The 23478-nt window shown below is 44.4% G+C and overlaps 1 protein-coding gene across 1 annotated transcript in view; it reads right to left on the reverse strand.

The window, feature by feature from the left end:
- Nucleotides 1-976: 976 nt before the first annotated feature.
- wdr27 (WD repeat domain 27) overlaps nucleotides 977-23478 on the reverse strand; it is a gene marked incomplete at both ends in the record, with an annotated part of 92856 nt that continues 70354 nt past the window's right edge. The window contains one exon of the mRNA XM_083658302.1: nucleotides 977-1114. Coding sequence (XP_083514428.1) covers nucleotides 977-1114 — 138 coding nt within the window. The remainder of the gene's footprint in view (nucleotides 1115-23478) is intronic.

Consider the following 23478-nt stretch of genomic DNA (forward strand, 5'->3'; position numbering starts at 1 on the left):
TCAACTTTTTACAGTGTCAGAGAACTGTTCTATTGTAGTACAATCAAACTGACATTGTGTTGTCATTGGGAGAGGGAACAACAACAGTGCAGCTGAGTGCAGTGTCTGGGTGTGTCAGTACAAACAGTAGTAGCATCTGTGCCTCTGGCTGCCAGAGGCTGCGCCCGGCTGATGTCATAGGCCCTCTGTGGTGATGTCATAGGCCCTGTGTGTGTTGTGCGGCTACGGCCAACATGTGCTGGTGAGCATAGTTAGAGAATTACATGTGCATGTACTAAGCAGTATGGTAACATGTTGAGAGTAGAGCCTCCAGTGGAATACAACCAAGAGATCAAAATATATATATAAAAAAAAGATCACGTTTTTTTCTCCAATTTTCTCCTCAATTGTACTTGGCCAATTCACCCGTTGTTGCTCCACCCACTCTGCCGAACTGGGGAGAGTTGTAGACTAGCACATGCTTCCTCCGTTACATGTGCAGTTGCTAGCTCCTTCTTTTCACCTGACAGTGAGGAGTTTCACCGGCAGGACGGAGCGCGTCGGAGGATCACGCTATTCCCCCAAGTTCCCCTCCACCCGAACAGGCCAGAGGAGGCGCTAGTGCAGCGACCAGGACTCATACCCCACCGGCTTCCCACCCGCAGACACGGCCAATTGTGTCTGTAGGAACGTCTGACCCAGATCCCCCAGAGATCCAAATAGTGAGGAAGGTTATACTAAACAAAGGGTAAAATGTCCGGCTAATTTGAAGCACAAATGACAATAAAACATTTTGTTAGATTTGTAAAGCAATTAGGCGTTGTATTCCATTAACATTTTGTTTTTGCTCTATTGATTTCTATAAAGTTGCCTTCAGTTTGTACTACTGGAACTCAATTTTGCACCCGTAATACGGCCCAAAACAAACAAACAAACAAACAGACGAAAACATCTTAAAATGTCCGTTCACAGTGAAATCCTAGCCAGGGGAACCAACTTAATGAAACCTGCATGTCTCTGCTCCAGCTTGCTGTAATGACGCAGCCATGCTGGGGACGCTGCTGTCCTGAGAGGGACCGACTCCACCACTGGGCTCAAACACGCTCAACTTCCCGTCCAGGGTCCCAGTCAGCAGCTAGGAGACAGAGAGAGAGAGAGAGAGAGAGAGAGAGAGAGAGGGGTGGGGGCATTACATCATGTTCAGTTTTTACTATCATGGACCTGTCTTTTTGTGTTGTATTTGTGCATTTCTACTTACAAAAAAAATATAACATCCAGGAATGGTATCACTTGTTACTCTCCTTTTCTGCACAACTTGAGTGCCAAAGTCACACCCTATTTCGAGTTCAGCATACGAACCAAGGGATTTCATCCGCCGTTCATTTTTCCATCTACATTTCGTAAAATTCTCATAAAAATAGTTTTACTTGGTCAAACCAAGCGATTCAGCTACAGTTTTGGTCTAAGTGAAATGCTATATGCTCTCCTGATTCTAAATATAGCTCAATGGCTTGGGGGGGCTGAATCATTTGGGGTTGCTAAGTCGAGACTCTTGAGTCTCGCGTCGAGGCTAGCGACTCACCTGACACGCTCTCTGTCCTTGAATAAAATTACGGACTTCTCTGGGTTTGAGCATTTTTGGAAACATTTGGGGATAATGTAAGTGCACAACTATAACAATATATAACATAGGTCTACAGGTTATTATGTTAATGCCATAATAATACAATGCTAATGCTAAAGGTTACAAACACTAGGAATCTTGGCAAAAAGAAAAAAGTGAATAATATATCAAGCAATGGATTAAAAAAAAAAGTCTTTACTACAATAATAGTCCAACATTTTCCATGTGCCAAAGCCAAGGCATGCAACAAAACTCATCTAGTATCAGCAAACAAATGCCTGTGCTGGGAAAGGGAGGTTGGAGGATGAGTCAGACTGTCTGTCTAAACTGGGGTGCATTGAATCTTCCTTGGATGCTGTCTGATCCTTGTAGCAGCTCCTCTCCGAGTCACAGAGAGAGGATTTCCATGTGTGCGTGGAACGCAACAGGAGTGAACCAGACACAGGCAGCCAGGACAGCACAAACACATCCACCCACAGAAGCATGTGTCAACACATTATGTCTTCCTTTTGTGCTTAAATGTAGGTAGAGGGATTGTTTTACATATAAAAAAATGTTTTAAAATCTCCCACGCACCCAAGTATTTGACAGCTCATTTTTACTAGGTCTGCTATCTTCTTCAGTGAGTCGTCTTTCACTATGACCCCCCCTGCTCGCTGAACTTAACCAGCTATAGCCAAGCTGTCTGGGTCGAGCCCTGGGCTGCTGGAATAGCCCCTTAAAAACTTAAGAGGGTCAGAGGGCACCTCCAATAGCAACCATGCACGGCTCTCTTCATCCAAAGCTTTTGATTCAATTTCTACACTCAGCCTCTCCGTTAACATGCTTTTTAGAGATGGAGGTAAGCCGCAGGTCTCTCGCCTCATTTTGTAAGCTTTTAAAGTTCTATACAGACATCTCATCTAATCCTTCACATTCCATCTCTTCGACCTTCAACCTTTGTTTGCGGAGGCGAGAGCAGCAGGTGAGCTGATGATGGCTGGAGGTTTTTGGGTGACCTTCAGGGTCAGGAGTCACCTCGCTGTGAGCTGTTACAACTGAGTTCACCGAGTTCCTCAAACTCTCGCTTGTGTCTATGGCCCCCGTCATGACAGCACTCTCTGCATATGTCACGCGTTTATAGACCGTTTTCACGGAATTGTGTTGTTAGGGAACAGTTTGAAACCTAGCTTATTTCCTAGCTAGGGGAAATTTAGAGTGTTTATGTTTGTCAAGTTGAAACCGTCTATACAACAGCGTTGTGATAACGATCCCCATTCAGACGGATCCACCAAAGTCATTGAAAACGCTGTAGTACGCATGCCAGGCCAGTTAGGTGGCGCTGTACAACTGCGCAATAACTGTGCAACTCAACACCACAAAATTACACCACTCGGCTGCGTACAAACGCTTCCTTCTACAGCGCGGTGTGGTGTACGTAAAACAAGCAGACAAAACACTCCGCTGAGAGAGACTAAGGGAGAGGGAGAGAGAGAGGAGGGAGAGGGAGAGAGAGGAGAGGGAGAGACTGAGGGAGAGAGAGAGCGGGCGCCAATAGGGCGCCAATAGGTAAGGCGAGGCCGCGCAGTGGCCGAGCTGCGTATGCGAGCTACAGGGCCAGCTCGGCGAGCCCACGTAGCGGGCGAGCCTAGGAATCGAGCGCGCAAGATGCCTAGTTATCAAAGAATTCCACTCTGGAACCTGGTTTCACTTTTTTTGTGTTTTCATTCCCCAATAACGCCGTTGTCATGGAAACATAAGGCCCAAACACAACAAAAGCTTGCTCTTTTATGCAGGGAGCGTTGTCGTGTAAACTGGGCCTATGTCAGACATTCATTTTGCAATCAACTAAATATTGATATATAGTTTATCCAAGGTATGTTTATTCATGACTGATATTCACTTTATGCATGATTTGTTATACCTCCGCAAAGGTGGTTATGTTTTCGTTGTTTGTCAGCAAGATTACGGAAAAACCACTGGGCCAATTTGAGTGAAACTTGGTGGAAGGGTGTAGCATGAAGGGTGTAGCATGAAGGGTGTAGCATGAAGGGTGTAGCATGAAGGGTGTAGCATGAAGGGTGTAGCATGAAGGGTGTAGCATGAAGGGTGTAGCATGAAGGGTGTAGCATGGGCCAAAAGGAAGAACCCATTACCTTCTGGAGTGGATCCCGATCTGACTCACGAACAAGTCATTGGCCTTGGCAGAGGTCTGCGCTCTCTGAGTGCCCTACGAGTTTGACATTGTTTGTCTTCTCAAACTCTCAGTCAATGAAGAGAGGAAGTTTATAACAATCTGGGCTGGATGTTCTTATTTATGTTTGTTTTTGATGTTTGTTGTCTCATTCCAAAATTTGCAAGGAAGTCTGGAGTCGTAAGTCAGAATCACCATTTGCACGGTGTGTCACGGACGTTGCATAATTTTGACATTGCAAAGTTCTTGTCAGTTTTGCTGGCTCAATACGATGGAAAAAGGACCACAAATCAATAGTTCAAAGTGGGAACAGAAACTATATGATTAAGGTTGCAATGTGGGTTTGATTTTCAGCGCTGAACACTGTGTGAGAGATATTGGTATTCTGGATGATAGACAATGTCCGACTGTGAAAACTGGTATGAACAAAAGCTGAGCCTTTGAAGATATAAGGAGCAATGTCTCGTCCTCCCAAAGGAAATCCTTCATCAGAGAGCAGACCCTTCACCATACCAACATACCAGCATGTTCCATACTCTACAAGCTGAGAGGGAAGATCCACACAAGAGATGGGAAAAGGAGAAGAAGGGAACGAGTCCAAGGTCAAACCTCTGTGTGAGTGAGACACCTGGGTCATCTAGGAGAGGTCAAAGCTCTGTATGAGTGAGACACCTGGGTCATCTAGGAGAGGTCAAACCTCTGTGTGAGTGAGACACCTGGGTCATCTAGGAGAGGTCAAAGCTCTGTGTGAGTGAGACACCTGGGTCATCTAGGAGAGGTCAAACCTCTGTGTGAGTGAGACACCTGGGTCATCTAGGAGAGGTCAAAGCTCTGTGTGAGTGAGACACCTGGGTCATCTAGGAGAGATCAATGCTCTGTGTGAGTGAGACACCTGGGTCATCTAGGAGAGGTCAACGCTCTGTGTGAGTGAGACACCTGGGTCATCTAGGAGAGATCAATGCTCTGTGTGAGTGAGACACCTGGGTCATCTAGGAGAGATCAATGCTCTGTGTGAGTGAGCCACCTGGGTCATCTAGGAGAGGTCAAACCTCTGTATGAGTGAGACACCTGGGTCATCTAGGAGAGGTCAAACCTCTGTGTGAGTGAGACACCTGGGTCATCTAGGAGAGGTCAAACCTCTGTGTGAGTGAGACACCTGGGTCATCTAGGAGAGGTCAAACCTCTGTGTGAGTGAGACACCTGGGTCTTCTAGGAGAGGTCAAACCTCTGTGTTAGTGAGACACCTGGGTCATCTAGGAGAGGTCAAACCTCTGGGTGAGTGAGACACCTGGGTCATCTAGGAGAGGTCAAACCTCTGTGTGAGTGAGACACCTGGGTCTTCTAGGAGAGGTCAAACCTCTGTGTGAGTGAGACACCTGGGTCATCTAGGAGAGGTCAAACCTCTGTGTGAGTGAGACACCTGGGTCATCTAGGAGAGATCAATACTCTGTGTGAGTGAGACACCTGGGTCATCTAGGAGAGGTCAAACCTCTGGGTGAGTGAGACACCTGGGTCATCTAGGAGAGGTCAAACCTCTGTGTGAGTGAGACACCTGGGTCATCTAGGAGAGGTCAAACCTCTGTGTGAGTGAGACACCTGGGTCATCTAGGAGAGGTCAAACCTCTGTGTGAGTGAGACACCTGGGTCTTCTAGGAGAGGTCAAACCTCTGTGTGAGTGAGACACCTGGGTCATCTAGGAGAGGTCAAACCTCTGGGTGAGTGAGACACCTGGGTCATCTAGGAGAGGTCAAACCTCTGTGTGAGTGAGACACCTGGGTCATCTAGGAGAGGTCAAACCTCTGGGTGAGTGAGACACCTGGGTCATCTAGGAGAGGTCAAACCTCTGTGTGAGTGAGACACCTGGGTCATCTAGGAGAGGTCAACCCTCTGTGTGAGTGAGACACCTGGGTCATCTAGGAGAGGTCAAACCTCTGTGTGAGTGAGACACCTGGGTCATCTAGGAGAAGTCAAAGCTCTGTGTGAGTGAGACACCTGGGTCATCTAGGAGAAGTCAAACCTCTGTGTGAGTGAGACACCTGGGTCATCTAGGAGAAGTCAAACCTCTGTGTGAGTGAGACACCTGGGTCATCTAGGAGAGGTCAAAGCTCTGTGTGAGTGAGACACCTGGGTCATCTAGGAGCGATCAATGCTCTGTGTGAGTGAGACACCTCGGTCATCTAGGAGCGACCAATGCTCTGTGTGAGTGAGACACCTGGGTCATCTAGGAGCGACCAATGCTCTGTGTGAGTGAGACACCTGGGTCATCTAGGAGAGGTCAAAGCTCTGTGTGAGTGAGACACCTGGGTCATCTAGGAGAGGCCAAAGCTCTGTGTGAGTGAGACACCTGGGTCATCTAGGAGAGGCCAATGCTCTGTGTGAGTGAGACACCTGGGTCATCTAGGAGCGATCAATGCTCTGTGTGAGTGAGACACCTGGGTCATCTAGGAGAGGCCAAAGCTCTGTGTGAGTGAGACACCTGGTTCATCTAGGAGAGATCAAACCTCTGTGTGAGTGAGACACCTGGGTCATCTAGGAGAGATCAAACCTCTGTGAGTGAGACACCTGGGTCATCTAGGAGCGATCAATGCTCTGTGTGAGTGAGACACCTGGGTCATCTAGGAGAGGTCAAACCTCTGTGTGAGTGAGACACCTGGGTCATCTAGGAGAGGTCAAAGCTCTGTGTGAGTGAGACACCTGGGTCATCTAGGAGAGGTCAATGCTCTGTGTGAGTGAGACACCTGGGTCATCTAGGAGAGGTCAAACCTCTGTGTGAGCGACACACCTGGGTCATCTAGGAGAGATCAAAGCTCTGTGTGAGTGAGACACCTGGGTCATCTAGGAGAGGCCAAAGCTCTGTGTGAGTGAGACACCTGGGTCATCTAGAAGAGGTCAACGCTCTGTGTGAGTGAGACACCTGGGTCATCTAGGAGAGGTCAAAGCTCTGTGTGAGTGAGACACCTGGGTCATCTAGGAGAGGTCAAAGCTCTGTGTGAGTGAGACACCTGGGTCATCTAGGAGAGGTCAAACCTCTGTGTGAGTGAGACACCTGGGTCATCTAGGAGAGGTCAAACCTCTGTGTGAGTGAGACACCTGGGTCATCTAGGAGAGGTCAAACCTCTGTGTGAGTGAGACACCTGGGTCATCTAGGAGAGATCAATGCTCTGTGTGAGTGAGACACCTGGGTCATCTAGGAGAGGTCAAACCTCTGTGTGAGTGAGACACCTGGGTCATCTAGGAGAGGGCCAGTGAAACAGTAATAGAGTAGCGCAGGAATGAGTCCTTAAATGGATACACCACTTTTCCGGGGGTTTAGCTCATTTGCCAGATCCCCCCCACATAACCAAGATACACCATGCCTTACCGGCACTGTCCGCACAGTTTACAGTGAGCTACAGTCGTGAAGTCTATTAGTATCGCCATAGCATGGAGGCTAATGGTACAGCTGTTAAAAATCTGCCAAAACACACATATCACCGCGCCAAAATACATGTTGTACTTTGGGTAGTCACCACACTATGAAATATTAATCCAAAATGCACATAATCAGTCTTTTTGGAAGGAAAAGAGGTCGGTGGCCATGTTTGGACAGCAGTGCCAGCTACCTATTTTCCTTCCAAAAAGACAGAATAAGCATAGAAAGACAGAATAAACCAATTTTCACTGCCATGGTCTGAGTTTGCTACAGCCATTATAACATGCTATCAAAATTAATTTGAGAATGATGCATTGAGGGAAACATTCTACAGGGGCTTTAGTTTATTTATTTAATTTGCATTAAGTTCGAATTTTTGCAAACATCTTACTGCATTTATTATTAGTGATAACAATCTAAGCGAACGTAACACTACATATTTGTATCTGTCCACCTCAGACTCCCTATCTGTTCATCCATTTGCCCTGTAGCCAGTCTCTCTCTGACAGGCTGCGTAGGTAGAGCCTGTTCATAAGGACCTGCACAGGCCCATCTGGGTCAATGGAACAAAAGACCAAGGAATTCCGATAGGATCAGCCTCACAGCATTCCATGTATTTGCTCCAGCCGCTGTGCTTGGAATGCTTCTCGGGGGAATAAATGTGGGGCACACCCAAAAATAAAAAGAATAGGGAGTGTTCATTAAGGTTGACACAATGACTGTCCACATTCATAATATGACTTGTGTAGATTTAATGGCTTGTGGATAACACCTCTGCCTTCACAGTCATCATAGTACTGGTATTGGAATCTTAGCACCGGGTTTTGTAGGCTTACCCAGAAGTCCTTGCACTTCCTGGTTCGTAGGTGTAAAACGCAATGGGATTTTTGTATGGCGATTTCAGTTAAATGCCTCAAATAAGGCCTGTGGTTAAAATGAGGACCACTTTTATGACTTTTGAAGCGTTTTCTGAAAAGCACATTTAAAAAAATGCATTTACGCTTCAAAACTCATAAAAGTGGTCCTCATTTGTGGAGATTATCTTGCTGAACACAAACTTCGCTGTTTCATAAACTTTTGTTAACCACAGACCTTATTTCATAGCCTGGCAAACCAGCCCATCACGTGAACTTTCATGCATTTAACTGAAACATACAAAAATCCCATTGCCTTTTCCTCCTATGAGCTGGAAGTGCTAGGTCTTCTGGACTCATTCCTGCTACTCTATTGCAAAAGCATTGATGCTATTTGTGCCCACTTGCTCACCAAAACCCAATTTCGAAACTTCCTTCACTAAATGCCTAATCAAAACCAAATGTGTCAAAGTTGATGTGGCTAAAGTTACGGTTTACTTTTCTGTGGCATACAGTTTTAACTGTATATGTAAATAACTGAATACTTCCCTGAAAACTGTCAACTGTCTGAGAGTGTCTGTTGGACGGGCAGACAAACACATTTAGAAGGAACAAAGAAACAAAGAAACAGACAAAGAACTTCTCTCTGACATTTCATCACGGAGCGGACTTTTGAGTTGAAACTGGAGTGAATTGAGTTGCGCAAAACTGCAGCACTTACTTAAACACAGTCTACATGCATGATTCACAAATACTGTAAATGTGTATGCTAAATGTGTATACTGTAAATGTGTATACTAAATGTGTATACTGTAAATGTGTATACTGTAAATGTGTATGCTAAATGTGTATACTGTAAATGTGTATACTAAATGTGTATACTGTAAATGTGTATACTGTAAATATGTATACTAAATGTGTATACTGTAAATGTGTATACTGTAAATATGTATACTAAATGTGTATACTGTAAACATGTATACTAAATGCATCACATGACAGCTGCACACACACAGCTGCAGAACTCTTGTCAGTGCCAAACTTGAAGACCAGACAAAATGCTAGCGTTGATCCCAGTTTGCAGGCTGTCTTTCATGCTTTGGGTATTCAGGAAAAAGACGGGTCACCACAGTTACCGTCACAAACCACAAAGCCATCCGAGGGAAATGCTGTCCACACCGTGTGAACGTCCTCCACACTTGAAAGTGGCCCCTGTGAGTCTGCGACGGGGCCCAAAAACTCTCCTGTCTTGATCCCCTCACTTCCTGCTGGTTGCCAGTCCAGCTGTGCCGAAGACAGGCCGGTTGATTTGAGAGCGGCTGTCTCAGCTCCGTCTGCGTCTCACTCCGATGTGACATTCTGGAACGCACGGCCGAGTCCACCCTCCGTATTTGCTGTCTGGCCACCAAGAAGAGAGCCGCTTCCTCTCTGGGGCCGAGCGAAGAGGGAAAAGAGGAGATAAAAGAAAATGACAAGGACTGAGCTGGCTGTGTGAAGAGCTCGTCCGATGCCAAATGGCCACGAATGAAATGATGCGGCAGAATAGGTCCAGCGGGACACCAGCTGCATTTTTTCGCCTGCCTGCAAATAGCTTGGATTTGATGATACATGCAGCCAGCAGCCATAGGAGACTAGAGCAGCGCTGAGATTGGAAGCCTTTGGGATGATTCATTGGTGGTTCATCTGCCTGCTTGGGATGAGAGTCACTTCCAGAGACAGCTGCTGGTGTGAGGGAGCGCTCACACTCCTGCACCAACTTCAGCATTTTGTTACCATGTCGGTTTTCAGCCTCTCAGTTAAACTCGTGTCTAGGGGTATTTTAGGACCATACCGACTACTGTAACCAGTGCTGGGGGTAACTCATTGCAAAAGTAACATATTACGTGTAATATATTACTTATATATTACGTGTAATACGTGTAATACGTGTAATTACGTGTAATATATTACGTGTAATATATTACTTTTAGCAGTAACTCAGTAATATAACTTATTACTTATAGGATTTCAGTAATATTATACCGGTTACTTTGTCAAGTAACTCAAGTTACAAATTGAGTTACATTTGATTCAATCAAAGCACATATTTCAAAAAGATACAATCATTTCCTAATCAAACTGTGTGTTTTTATGCAAATAACCACTATAGATGACAATAAGAAAGGAAAAGAATAACATTTAGAATTTTGGATTGTTTACACTGACTTCAAGGCGGTTGAAATTATTTTTCGGGATGTTCCGGGGGGGCAATGTCATTCTGCTGCTGCTGTTATTTTGGTGAAAGTAATGCAAAAGTAGTGTAATAAGTAATGAGTTACTCTACACAGAAAGTAATATTGTAAAATAACTTATTACTTTCAAATGAAAGTAACTAGTAATATGTAGTATATTACATTTTGAAAGTAACTTGCCCAACACTGACTGTAACATGAATGGACAAAGGTTACGGTTAAGATTAGGGCTGAAACCTTCAGGGTGTGTATTGTAGTTGTCATATGTAGTTCATAATTAGGGACCTGTCAAATAAAGGGTTACCCTGTATTTTTCATTGAAATCCATGTGATTTGTGTTGTAAAACTGCCATGAAGATGTCTCGTGCACAGGTATAAAGTAAAGTGCTCACCCCTGACTGACCGACCAAAAATGGCCTCTTGTTGACCACCAGACATATGGTAATTATGGCACATTCTTGTTCATTCTGGATGCATTCACGTCCGCCAATAATCTGTTCTCAATATAGTACTTTAAGACTTCAAAGCATACTCATTTTAACTCATTATTTGATCAGACTCATCAAGTATTTACCAATTTTCTAAATGAGAACAATATTGAGGGAGAATGCCACAGAAATGAAAACTGCTCACGACAGGAGACAGTTTAAATTGGGTTAATAGAAATCCATGGTATTCATTTGTGAAACACACAACACACTTCTCAATGTCTTCCAGAGAGTCACTAATGAGCTCATCTTTGGCAAACTCTACAGTACCGATACGTTTGGCTGTAGTCATGTGAGTAACCTAAATACAGTGTGTACACGCACACACACACACACACACACACTCACGCACAGCCTCCTGGAGTCTGACCCACTAACCTGTTTCCCTGAACTCAACGTTAACTCGCCCCCTGGCCACAGCGTGTTTCTTTACTCGTACCTGTGTAAATAAAGGAGTTACAATTTGATTTAATAGCCCTAAGAGGCTGAGAAGCAATGCAGGGGCAGGCAATGACAGCTCGAGTATCAACACCAGGCCTTGTTTTCAGGGCCTACTCAAATTGAGCACAGGTTTGCTTTCTGTAAGTCTAAATCCAAAAAGAAATCAAAAGATCAAGTTTTGTCAGGTCAAACCATCGGAGACAAAACAAGTTTGCATGGCATCCCCCCTGTGATGTGAAGTGTGAAAGCACTTTCACGGCAATTTGCAAATCCACTTTTACAAGGGAGGTTTAGATGCGGCAGACGGGCGCTTGCAAGAGTTTACAGAGGTATGCCATGAGAGTTTACAGAGGTATGCCATGAGAGTTTACAGAGGTATGCCATGAGAGTTTACAGAGGTATGCCATGTGAAATCCCACAAGACTTTACAAGACGGCAAAGCCAAGTGACAGTAAAAGCTGGGCTCTCTCATTACTGTGTAAAGTACAGGATGGCTGAGGGAATAAACCTTGGAGGTATATCGGCTGATGGTCTTTCAAGTGTTACAGTGGAAAACATGAGTGGAAAATATGCATCTAAAAGTTCTCATAGCGCTAAATATGCAGAGCACCTGCCCCTGAAATGTGGGTTAATGTGTTTTCAAGTGTCTTGGTAAGGAGAGAGCACACACTCAGGAACGACATGCAACAACAGGGCTTTTCACACTGCATGCTCTTAGCCCTGGGCTAGGAATAGGGCTAAGATAGCCCCAGGCTAACTTGTAACCCCAAGCTGAAGTTGGGGTTAGCCCACTTTGGAGTGGGCCAAGAATGTGCAAGTATGAAAGCGCCTGGGGCTAACTGTTAGCCGCTAACAGCTCCCTTAGGCCCAGGCTAAGAGACTCACTTAACCCTGGCTAAGTGTCGTGTGAAAAGCCCTAATATTACAATATCCCATCACCATCGGTGTCAGTTACTGTAGGATTGTAATCTCTTTCTTAATGACACGTGTTTGTTGGCCTCACAAGATGAGTGAAATGAAGGATATGTATCCACCTCAGCCAGAGATTAGATCAACAGAATCAAAGTTAATCTGAAGCAGGCTCCCCGGGCGAAGCCAGATGCTCAGCACATCAGATTAGTGAAAAAAACATGTTTTAGCCAATGGGAAGACAGAATCACAGCTCTCTGTACCCAGAGCAATCGAGTAAGAGAGTGGTGCCAGCGGAGGTCCAAAATGCGTGACATGTAGCCAATGAAGAGCCAGGAAGGGGGCTGGCGCTACGTTTGAATACATCAAATAAAGCTGATAATATACTATTTGATTCTTTAAACATCTGACTTTTTCAAAGTACATCACAAACGGTCCATTTTGCGGCAACTCGACAGCGCTGCTTAATCCAGAACCTTACTTCCAGGAACTATTGTGAGGTAAAAATCTGGTCCATTGGAGTGAATGGAGATGCCGTAACTCTTCTATTATACGGCTCTGTCTGTAACTATCTATTGGCTCATTTCCACCACATATAACAGCACAGTACAGCTCTACTCGACCTGGTCTTACTCGTCTCTACTTGATATAGACTCTGTTTCCATAGCAAGTTTACTCGCCTCCGCCCACACCTGGTCGTCATAGCGACCGCATATCTGTCCTCCGCCCATAGCCGAAGTAGGCTATAATGTATAATGTTCAAATTAAATCCATACACGGAACTTTTAAACTGGTTATGAAATACTGGTGTCTCTAAATGACCTACAGTGGACATGGGCAAATGTGACAATCAGCCAGGAGAATGGATATCACTTTGTTTCTACTCAAACTCACATGCATGCACTGCGCGGGGGACGGGAGTTGCGCTACATGGAGGAGGGAAGCCTCTACCCCGGCGGCCTCTCACCAGGCAAGACTGCGGCTTCGCTAAACCCCCGCCTCCGGCCTAGCGGAGCCGACGTTACACACAACTACAAAGGGCTTCCCGAGGAGCAGACTTTTTCTCTCTCAAAACAATTGAAAACCACCGTCATGTTAAAGCTGAGCAAGGAGATCGATTTTATTTCACCAGAGCCAAAGGCAGCAACACAAAAGACTGATGGAAATAACAGAAGAGAAGGTAAGCCCCACTAAACTGGTATCCAGCATTAACAGTAGATACAGTAAACACGATTCTGCCTGACCAATCAGTCGTCTGCAGTGTTTTCACGTCACCGTATGGTACCGGGTCCACAGCCCTGGAACCTCAACAGAGCAGGGACCAAAAGCAGCACGACTCAACCCCGACTCAACCCGGGGTGTCCGGGTTTTTGATCGGTGGAATGAGACAAAAAAGCGAGACGAGCTGGGCGGGGCCGCGCTGATACCAGCGGTGGAAATGGGCCATATGTGTGTCATGTGAGACCGAGGGGTATATCTCAGTTCGTGAAAAGTGCCTTAAACCTGCATTCTTTCTAATGGCCCTCCTGGGGGCAACTCCACTGGCTGCAAAAAATAAGTCTGATTGCTTGGAAGTCAGGGGGGAAATGACCGTACTACTCACTTTTAGGACGACAGTAAACACTTTCTCATGAGTTTATGGTCTATTGGTCTCAATCTCCAGTTTCATGTCTTTTTCCATAGAGAGGCAAAGTGGAATGTCACTTCCTGCTTCAGCACTGTACCAGAGATTTTCATCCGCCATTTATTTTCCCATAGACATTTCGTAAAATGCTTATAAAATAGTTGTACTTCGTTGAACCAAACGGTTCAGCCAACACTATAATCGGGAGAGACCATAGAACATTTCTCTCTGACCAAAACTAAAAAAAACAAACATAGAAAACATATTGGGCTCTATATTCCGACAGGCGCTATCCCCTAATAGTGCTTGCGCACTTGTTTGTGCGTGCCCTGTCAGGGCAAAATGCACCAAAACCTTCCAACGATGTCATTTAGGGTCTTATCTGACTAATTGTAAGCCTCAAAAAAGTAGGAGACATTAGTTTAAAGTTTCAACCCAAATCCTAAATATCGCCACTTCCCAGTTTTCACTGTTTGCTGAGGCAGGGTTTGAAGTGGCTGGTGCTTATGGCTCAAAACTGACTACCTTATCCAGTCATAAAGGGATATCCAATCATAAAGTAGCTTGCAGTTGTCCGTTCTTACAAAACCTTAGTGCCCCCACCGCCCGCTCAGTCTGCCTCTATCGAGCCTCAGTCTGAGCTAAGGCTGTTGCAGAGTGCTGAGATTCAGCCAGCATTTGAGGACATTAAGGTCAGCATTCTAGTGACTGATAACACGGCTGTATTTCTACATAGACAATGTCTAGTGACTGATAACATGGCTGTATTCTTCTTACAGACTGTAGACACTGTCTCGTGACAATTCCTTCAGAAGGTCTTAGCTGTCATAGACTGTGTTGCATAGTTGATTTCTCTACTGTTGACAAAATGTGATATTGTAAGTCGCTTTGGATACAAGCGTCTGCTAAATAATGTAATGTAATGTAATGAAATGTAGTGACTGATAACACTGCTGGATTTTTACACAGACACTGTCTGTGGAGCTTAACATTTCATACATCTTTTTCTCATTTTGATAAGAAGGTTCCAGCTCTCCTTCCCTCTGATTGGTCCTGAGAAAGAAAAAAATGGGCTATGGCCATGTTGATTTGAGCTCCTGATGAAGAACAGGTCTGTCCCTCTGGGTGGGCAGACAGTCGAACAGAAAGGTAGTTGTGCAGCGGTGGAATGCACGGAGCAGAACAGGCCCAGCTGTCTGCTAATTGCATCCAGGAAATTGCTTGACAAACACTGGAGCAGACAGTTCGCCACTACAGGCTTGCTTAATAAGTAGCCATAATCCGACAAGTAGTTGGTATGACCAGGCGACTCTCTTACATCGGCAACTATTTCGTGGCTCAAGATGAAATTATGCGTTATACATTTCTACGATGTTGTACAGATAAGCGTCAAAGTAAAGATAAAGCCTGATGAAATGAGAAGTTTAGTATATTGAGAGCAGGAATGGTGAATATTCCTGACTCAACCCCTTCAGAGAAAAGGTCAAAACAAATGCCTTCACCCACACGGTCCAAAGTACTGAGCTCGAGAGTGCGTGCAAAGCGTACGTGCGAGCGACTTAGTGCACGCGCGTGTGCGCGCCCTGGTGCCGAGAGGTGCTTGCACGTGCCTCTGAAGAGAGGACTGACTGACTCTTGTGTAAAGAAACTTTCAACATTTTTACGGTCTGATTCATTCAGCTGCCTGCAAGCATGCCAGCACATCTGATATAGGCTATAATAAACAGTTAATGACCACAGCAAACTTCCACGCCGCATGCGGCTATAGTTTATCAGCACCAATAAGACACGGATACAGCCGCCGGCCTCTTCATCATCTGTTGAGCTGTCAACGTTACGTCCATCTGCTGCTTCTCCTGTCAGTGTCTCTGTCGGCGGCTTGTCCGGTGTTGTCACGCGGCCCCGGGCGTTGTCCTAACAGTCCCCGCAGCAGCCGTCGTAGCATCGGTGTTGTTGCCAGCGGGCAAGGTAACATTTTTGGCGGCCGCGGTTGAAGTAGACGCGGCTGGGTCAGTCTGGTTGAAGTAGAAGCGGCTGGGTCAGTCTGGCTGAAGTAGAAACGGCTGGGTCAGTCTGGTTGAAGTAGAAGCGGCTGGGTCAGTCTGGTTGAAGTAGAAGCGGCTGGGTCAGTCTGGTTGAAGTAGAAACGCCTGGGTCAGTCTGGTTGAAGTACTGTAGAAGCGGCTGGGTCAGTCTGGTTGAAGTAGAAGCGGCTGGGTCAGTCTGGTTGAAGTACTGTAGAAGCGGCTGGGTCAGTCTGGTTGAAGTAGAAGCGGCTGGGTCAGTCTGGTTGAAGTAGAAGCGGCTGGGTCAGTCTGGTTGAAGTACTGTAGAAGCGGCTGGGTCAGTCTGGTTGAAGTAGAAGCGGCTGGGTCAGTCTGGTTGAAGTAGAAGCGGCTGGGTCAGTCTGGCTGAAGTAGAAGCGGCTGGGTCAGTCTGGTTGAAGTAGAAGCGGCTGGGTCAGTCTGGTTGAAGTAGAAGCGGCTGGGTCAGTCTGGTTGAAGTACTGTAGAAGCGGCTGGCTCAGTCTGGTTGCTGTTCAATTGACTGTTTCGATTTCTTTGTAAATCCAAAGTTTGTCAGCAAACGGGTTTGTTTTCTTTTTGACATCTCGCTGATGACTACAAAAGAGAGAAATAATGGCGAGTGCGCGCACAGACTGATAGTAAGTTGTGTGTTTTTTTCTATTTCTGACCTGACTCTGACCTGCCTGCTAGGCATGGGTCCATTTCCGGTTTTAGCGGTCCGGTCCGGTCCGGTCCGGTGTACGAGCTTAAACCGGTTTGATTTAATGCAAACCGTCTGAACCGACATCTTTCATTATGCCAGGAAATGGCAATAAATTACAAGGCAGCCTCAGCGACCTACTGTACATGTAACGCATCGACAGGGCTAAATCCAACTTGTATTGCATTAGTTAAGCGACATGACAACTGATTATTAATCTAATGTTTATTAGTTATGTAAGGGATAATCAACGACTAGGTGTGCATTAAACAATTTTAATGGAGGACGTGGAGGCGGCGTCGGGTGGTTGCCTCCGTGAAGGGCATTAAAATCGTTTAAGTTAATCGTTTTTGGGGCGGCTTTAGCTCAGGAGGTAGAGCGGGGCGGCCAATGACGCAAGGGTTGGCGGTTCGATCCCCGCTCCCTCCCAGCTGCTGTCGTTGTGTCCTTGGGCAAGACACTTAACCCTCCTTGCCTCGTATGATTGGTATGAATGTAGACATGAATGATGGTGGTCGGAGGGGCCGTTGAGCGCCGATGTGTGGCTGCCACGCTTTCGAATCACCGGTACGAATGGTGTGAACGAATAATGATTCTGTGAAGCGCTTTGAGCACTTGGAAAGGCGCTATATAAATCCAATCATTATTATTATTTATTATTACACCTAGGAGTTGATTGTCCCGCTTATACCATGGTCATTTGGCAACAATATAAAATAAAAGCATTCGCAAATTTTTGGTGCAAGTTAAGCAATCAAAATCCAAAGTTTTTCACAAGCCATAACTCTCTTTACCTAGCAACACTTGGGAAACCGACTAATACCTGGAACAAGCGTTTCATCCCGTCAGCTTCTTATGCAATGGAAACGGGAGCACAAGGAAGCTAGTCTGCTTATAAAGATATGGTGTGTTCTTCAAAACAGCTGGAAAATGAGTCTTTTAAATCCATGCTTCTGACACTCGACGTCAATATGATCCACCAGGTGATAACTCTGTTTACCTAGCAACACTTGGGAAACCGACTAATACCTGGAATGAGCGTTCCATCCCGTCAGCTTCTCATGCAACGGAAATGTTATTTGCTGTTGTTCCAGTAAATAGGACGAACCATACGTGCCAGGTATGGCACAGGAAAAACTAGTTCGCTCGGCTAAATATGGTGTGCTATCTTCCCTGCCTTAAGGCACGCGCAAACAGGTGAGCAATCGCAAATAGGGGATATCGCCTGTACCAAGATAGGGTCCCAGGTCGCTACACTAGTGCCTCCTCTGGGAAGGAGGGAAACTGAGGGGAATAGCGTGATCCTCCCACACGCTACGTCCTGCCGATGAACCTCCTCGCTGTCAGGTGAAAAGAAGCGGCTGGCGACTGCACATGTATCAGAGGAAGCATGTGCTAGTTTACAACTCTCCCCAGATCAGCAGAGGGGGTGGAGCAACGACCGGGACAGGAGGGGAAATTGGCCAATTGGGGAGAAAAAAGACTTATAAACGTGAGTGATTTGTTCCTTCAGTGGGTTAGTGGTTCACTTGATGAATCCATTCTGTGTATCGTTAGCAAGCGTTTAGCCTGTTTCCACTTTTTACATGAGACAACCGAATGCACATGATAGCAAGTTAGCAATGGCTGGATCTGCCACGGTAAGCCAGCCTAGGTTTATCATCATCTACAGACTAGGGATGTCACAATACTAGAATTTCTACTTCGATACGATACCCAGGAAAATATCGATACTCGATACCATTTTCGATACCACGCGGGACAACAACACATCAAGAGGCATAAAAAATAAACAAAGACAGATGGACGGACAGATGCATGCTGCTCCATAATCTACGCCTGATCAAACTCATTAAAAACTTTGACCTTACACAGCAGATTAGCCCTGCTCTAGTCATTAGCCTATCAGAACACAGCAGATTACACCTGCTCTAGTCGTCAGCCTATCATAACACCGCGGATTACACCTGCTCTAGTCATCAGCCTATCATAACACAGCAAATTACACCTGCTCTAGTCATCAGAATACTTTGAACTTGTTGAAGCAAAATATACCCACCAATGACAGGGAGGAAGAAATCAGTGGTATGTTTGATTTTTCATTAAGAGAAAGCACTGCTGATATTGATACAGTTGCAAATGAGTATTGTATCCATTTACATGTTTTTGTATTGATACTTATCGATACTATCGATACCTGTTGCAAATGAGTATTGTATCCGTTTCAAATTTTTAATATTGACTTTTATCGATACTATCGATACTTTTGACAACCCTACTACAGACTATTTTCAATATTTTCAACTCTTGACTGTAGAGTAGTTGTATGTGTGTTTCTTTTTGTGTGTGAAGGTGCTGAAGAATTGGTCTTCCTACCAATATGTTACATGCACGTCAACACAAATTACTTGAACACTACACCACTTTTAGCCTGATTTGAATCTGGATTTGGCCATCCTAACTTTGGACTCAAGCTGCAGCAGTTGCCCTTCCTCTTGATTTAGCTGCAGACCGACTGGAGCCCTCCAATTCTTTCACACATTTGTGAATTTTACGAGTTCAATCTGGACAAATCTGGACAGGCTCCTGTAGTCTGAGACGGCCAGTGACACAAATCTGAGAATAGAGACCGGTAATAGCCAATGAGAGATGAGTCCATGAAAACATAATGCATAAAAGTTGATGAAGGATAATAACAGTGGTGTGCAGATGACTGTAGCATTCCCATGATCTCTACAAGCGGACAATCAATTGGTTTATGAAACTATTCATGTAGGTGGACATTTTCATAGGTACTCAAGATACTCAAACAGAAATGCAAGCAGTATAGTTCTGTGTACACAACTACAATCATCAAGGGTGGCTTTGGTGGACATTTTTATTGACAAACTAGGATTCCTGGGATTATGATTAGAAAACTGATTATTGTAAATAATTAAGCCTAATGATTAACGATTATTATGATAGTGGCATTTTGCATGTTTGCATGTCAGGGATCTCCTCAGATTTGAACTGTTTATGGTCCGACACCATAACTTTCTTTCATTGCCTAATGACTAGTGTTTGAACTGTTTAGTGCATGTTCACACCATACGCCAAAGCAAAGCCAAAGCCATGCCAAAGCCACACAGTTTCAATTCAGCGTCCTTGTTAACTCATTGAGTGCCAGCCACTTTTGGAGAACGGACGCTCCCAGTGCCAGAGTTTCAGAGCGTTTTCAGTGATTTCTCGAGGCCCACAGAATATTGTGTGATATTACTATGTAAACACCGAACACGCACAAAGAACGAGCTGACTCTATTGTATCATCAGCAAAAAAAAGTTTATTGATACCATTTTCCGTTCTTTAGTTATGAGCCGGAGAAGATAGGTTGTTTTGAGCAAATACAGGCGTTTCAAATTAGAAGCTGAGATATTCCGCCTTTTGTGAAATGAAGCATTTTAAGCACATTCACTGACTCTGAAGATAATATTTTCTGATGTAGTGACATGGTGTAGTTGTGTGGTGCCCTGCGTGCCCCACCCCCCTCTCCCCTCCTCAGCTGCAAACTCCTCCCCACACTAACACACAGCCTAACACGCACCCAGTCTATTTTCGGAGTGCTCCGTTTTTGTGCGCCGGCTCCCAGCACGACACGGAAAAGCTAAACCGGACTGCTGAGAATGGTTTGGCCCTTCGGCGTCGGGTGCTGCTTTTCTGGCGGCTAATCGTGTGGAGAAACTATGCAGACAGACAGAGGCAGAGGGGCTCAGTTGTGGGCGCGGATTGACTGCTGTTCGCATTTATTTATCTATTGGGGAGAGGGTAATAATAATAATAATAATACAATAAAAACACAATAGATTGTCTATAGCAGTTCTCAAACTTTTTTGGCTTCAGCAGCACCCCCTCTCCCTGATTTCTGAAACCAACATTTTGCTTAGAAAACTGCAAGAGAAAACTATGAGAATACGATGCAATGAATGAATGATAACCCAACTTTTGAAGAATATAGCAAAATAAGAAATGGAGTGAAAGAGTTGCAATTAGTGCCTCCTGAGCCGATCTATTTTAGCATTTAATTTATTTTCATGATTTATTCTTAAATTTTTAGAGTTTCCCCGTTCTCTCTAGCACCCCCTGTACTGTAGTACCACCTCCACGTGACGTACCCCTAGGGGGACCCCAGTTTGGGAACTACTGACCAGTTATACCAGTTATTCTCAACCACTGGGCCATGGCCCACTGGTGGGCGTCAGAGCACCGTGTAGTGGACCACGGAGGCAGTGATATTGCCAAATAGATTAATACAAATAAAATAAAAATGTGTGATTAAAGCTAGTTATTTATTTTTATATCTAAATGTGCTCAAGAATTTATATAAATCAAAAACTTTCAAGTAAAATACATAATTTATGTGACTTCTCTCTCTCTCATTTATCTGGGAAGGTTGTCCTCAGAACTGTTTTAACAATCAGAAGAGGGCCTTAAGTTACAAAAGGTTGAGAACCCCTGATCTATACTATAGTCACTAGTGGCTAGTTTTCTTGAGTTTGTGGAATTCATGTTTGAACTGCATGTATCTAACATCTATGTATGTATGTATGTATGTATGTATGTATGTATGTATCTATCTATCTATCTATCTATCTATCTATCTATCTATCTATCTACAGTATCTATCTATCTATCCATCCATCCATTTATCTATCTATCTATCCATCTATCTATGTATCTATCTATCTATCCATCCATCTATCTATCTATCTATAGTATCTATCTATCTATCTATCCATCCATCCATTTATCTATCTATCTATGTATCTATCCATCCATCCATCTATGTATGTATGTACTGTATGTATGTATGTATGTATGTATCTATCTATCTATCTATCTACAGTATCTATCTATCTATCCATCCATTTATCTATCTATCTATGTATCTATCTATCCATCCATCTATCTATGTATCTATCTATCTATCTATGTATCTATCTATGTATCTATCTATCTATCTATCTATCTATCTATCTATCTATCTATCCATCTATCCATCTATCTATCTATCATGTGTGTAGAGGCTCTGATGCAAGCCCGCTCTGACTGATGAAGTGTGTCTTCAGACCCTGCAGAGCACTGGCATGGAGCCAGTAAACGGCCATGGATCAAATGTTCCACTTTCAGCTTGGAAATGTGAATGTATGGTTGTGGACAGATGGGAGGTTTAACTGAATGGAGTAACGCAGTCTTCCATGCAGATTCAAAACATGTGCCTCAAATCCAAAAGGCAGTCAACAAAGGCCCAAATCTACGAAATGACATGCTTATAAGGGGCTAATGCTTTTGTTTGTCAAAATGGGAGATTCTGATTTAGTACCCATGCCTCTAAAATATGCACCAGATATAACTGGCACCAGACCATTTGTGCTTTAATCCAATTAAGATGAGGAATATCTAAGGATCAGCACTGTTATAAAATAAATCTCATTCTGGTGTAAAAGCTCAAACAAATGCTGCACACAATGTGCCAAAACAGAGAGGGATCATAACAGACATCCATCAATAAGATATATCCCACAGAGTGGTTTTGTGGATTTTCTTTTGATTGAAAATTGTATTGATGCAGGGTAGCCTACTAACATTTATTTCTTCTTTTCTTTTCTTTTCTTTTCTTTTCTTTTCTTTTCTTTTCTTTTCTTTTCTTTTCTTCTCCTCTATCTGAGCCTGTTTGTTTGTCTTGTTCGTGTGTTATTCAAACAGTTGAAAATAAAATATTGAAAAAAGAAGAAAATAAATCATCATATCTGGAATTCTTGTATGGCTTATGGCACAAATCTTGCATGGTCACTGTGATTGTAGTCTGACTGGCTTGAAGCAGCATGGTGGACTTAGCTCTCCCATTGGTGCCGACCATTTCAGTCGGTGCCGGATGGAAATCCCATTCCGCTCCCTGCAAGCTCTGCAATTGGCTCCCTCCATGTCGAATCTGTGGATCTCAAATGCCTGCGCCACTTTGAAACAATAACAACAGCAGCAGCGCTAGCCGCTAGCTCGTTGCTACACGCTGAAAACGATTGATGTGGATTGTGCAATGAAGCCAGCCTGCATGGTACTTTTGGTGGATGCTGTAAAGGTATTAATACATCGTTTGTCTTTTAGGCAAATCATCTGTATCATCTGCATGTTACATCAAGCTACACCTGTCTGATGGTTATCCACCCACCAAGGAATGTTTAAATAAAACCCTTGGCATATGTTCCTCTGGTCCTCCTCATTCTCACCGATGCCCCACTTGCTGAGGCTACACCTTTAACCAACACCACTAGCAGTTTCTACATGGCTCAACATGTATTCTAGCTCAAGAGCCTGCATGGCTCAAAAAGTGAACATGTATTATTCCATGTCTTGCTGAGGCTCTGTCTGGTACTCACTATGGCTTTAAATTTATCTGGAAACTTGTATCCCCATTGGGGATTTTGCTGCACTCCCTGCTCGGCGTAGCATGCTGCTAGGCCGATTCAGGGAGGAGCATCTTCTGTAAAGAGCGGAGCCTTCAAAGCCAAACATAACTGTATTTCCATTTATGCAATGAATGTCAAAGTTAAATCTATGACAAGAGTGTTCTTGAATGAAGTGATATTTAAGCAAAGTATGCAACCTTGATGTCTTGGGGATAAAGCAATCTCCTGGCCTGACAGGGCAACATGACCTCTGAATGACCCTGTGACCTCTTATCTCTATCAGGTGGGCCCTTCAAGTGGGCCCTCGTGTGGTATTCACGACATGTTAAGTGGACATTTTCTGAAAGCTTCGAGTTTCACGACTTGTGATGTGTCTTGTGACGTGTTCAGAAAATGGCGGAGGCCATGGACGTGGATGAAAGTAAATATATTTGTCATTTTAGCCGTATAGAGCTTTTCATAGTCATTTTATAATATGTTTGAGGAACATGTTAATATTCTTAAAGGATGGCTTTACTGGCAATCAACCCACTTTGTATCATTAATCATCTTGGTAATATAAGCACATGTCG

The sequence above is a fragment of the Poromitra crassiceps genome, assembly GCF_964638095.1.
Source record: "Poromitra crassiceps genome assembly, chromosome: 22".
NCBI lineage: Eukaryota > Metazoa > Chordata > Actinopteri > Beryciformes > Melamphaidae > Poromitra > Poromitra crassiceps.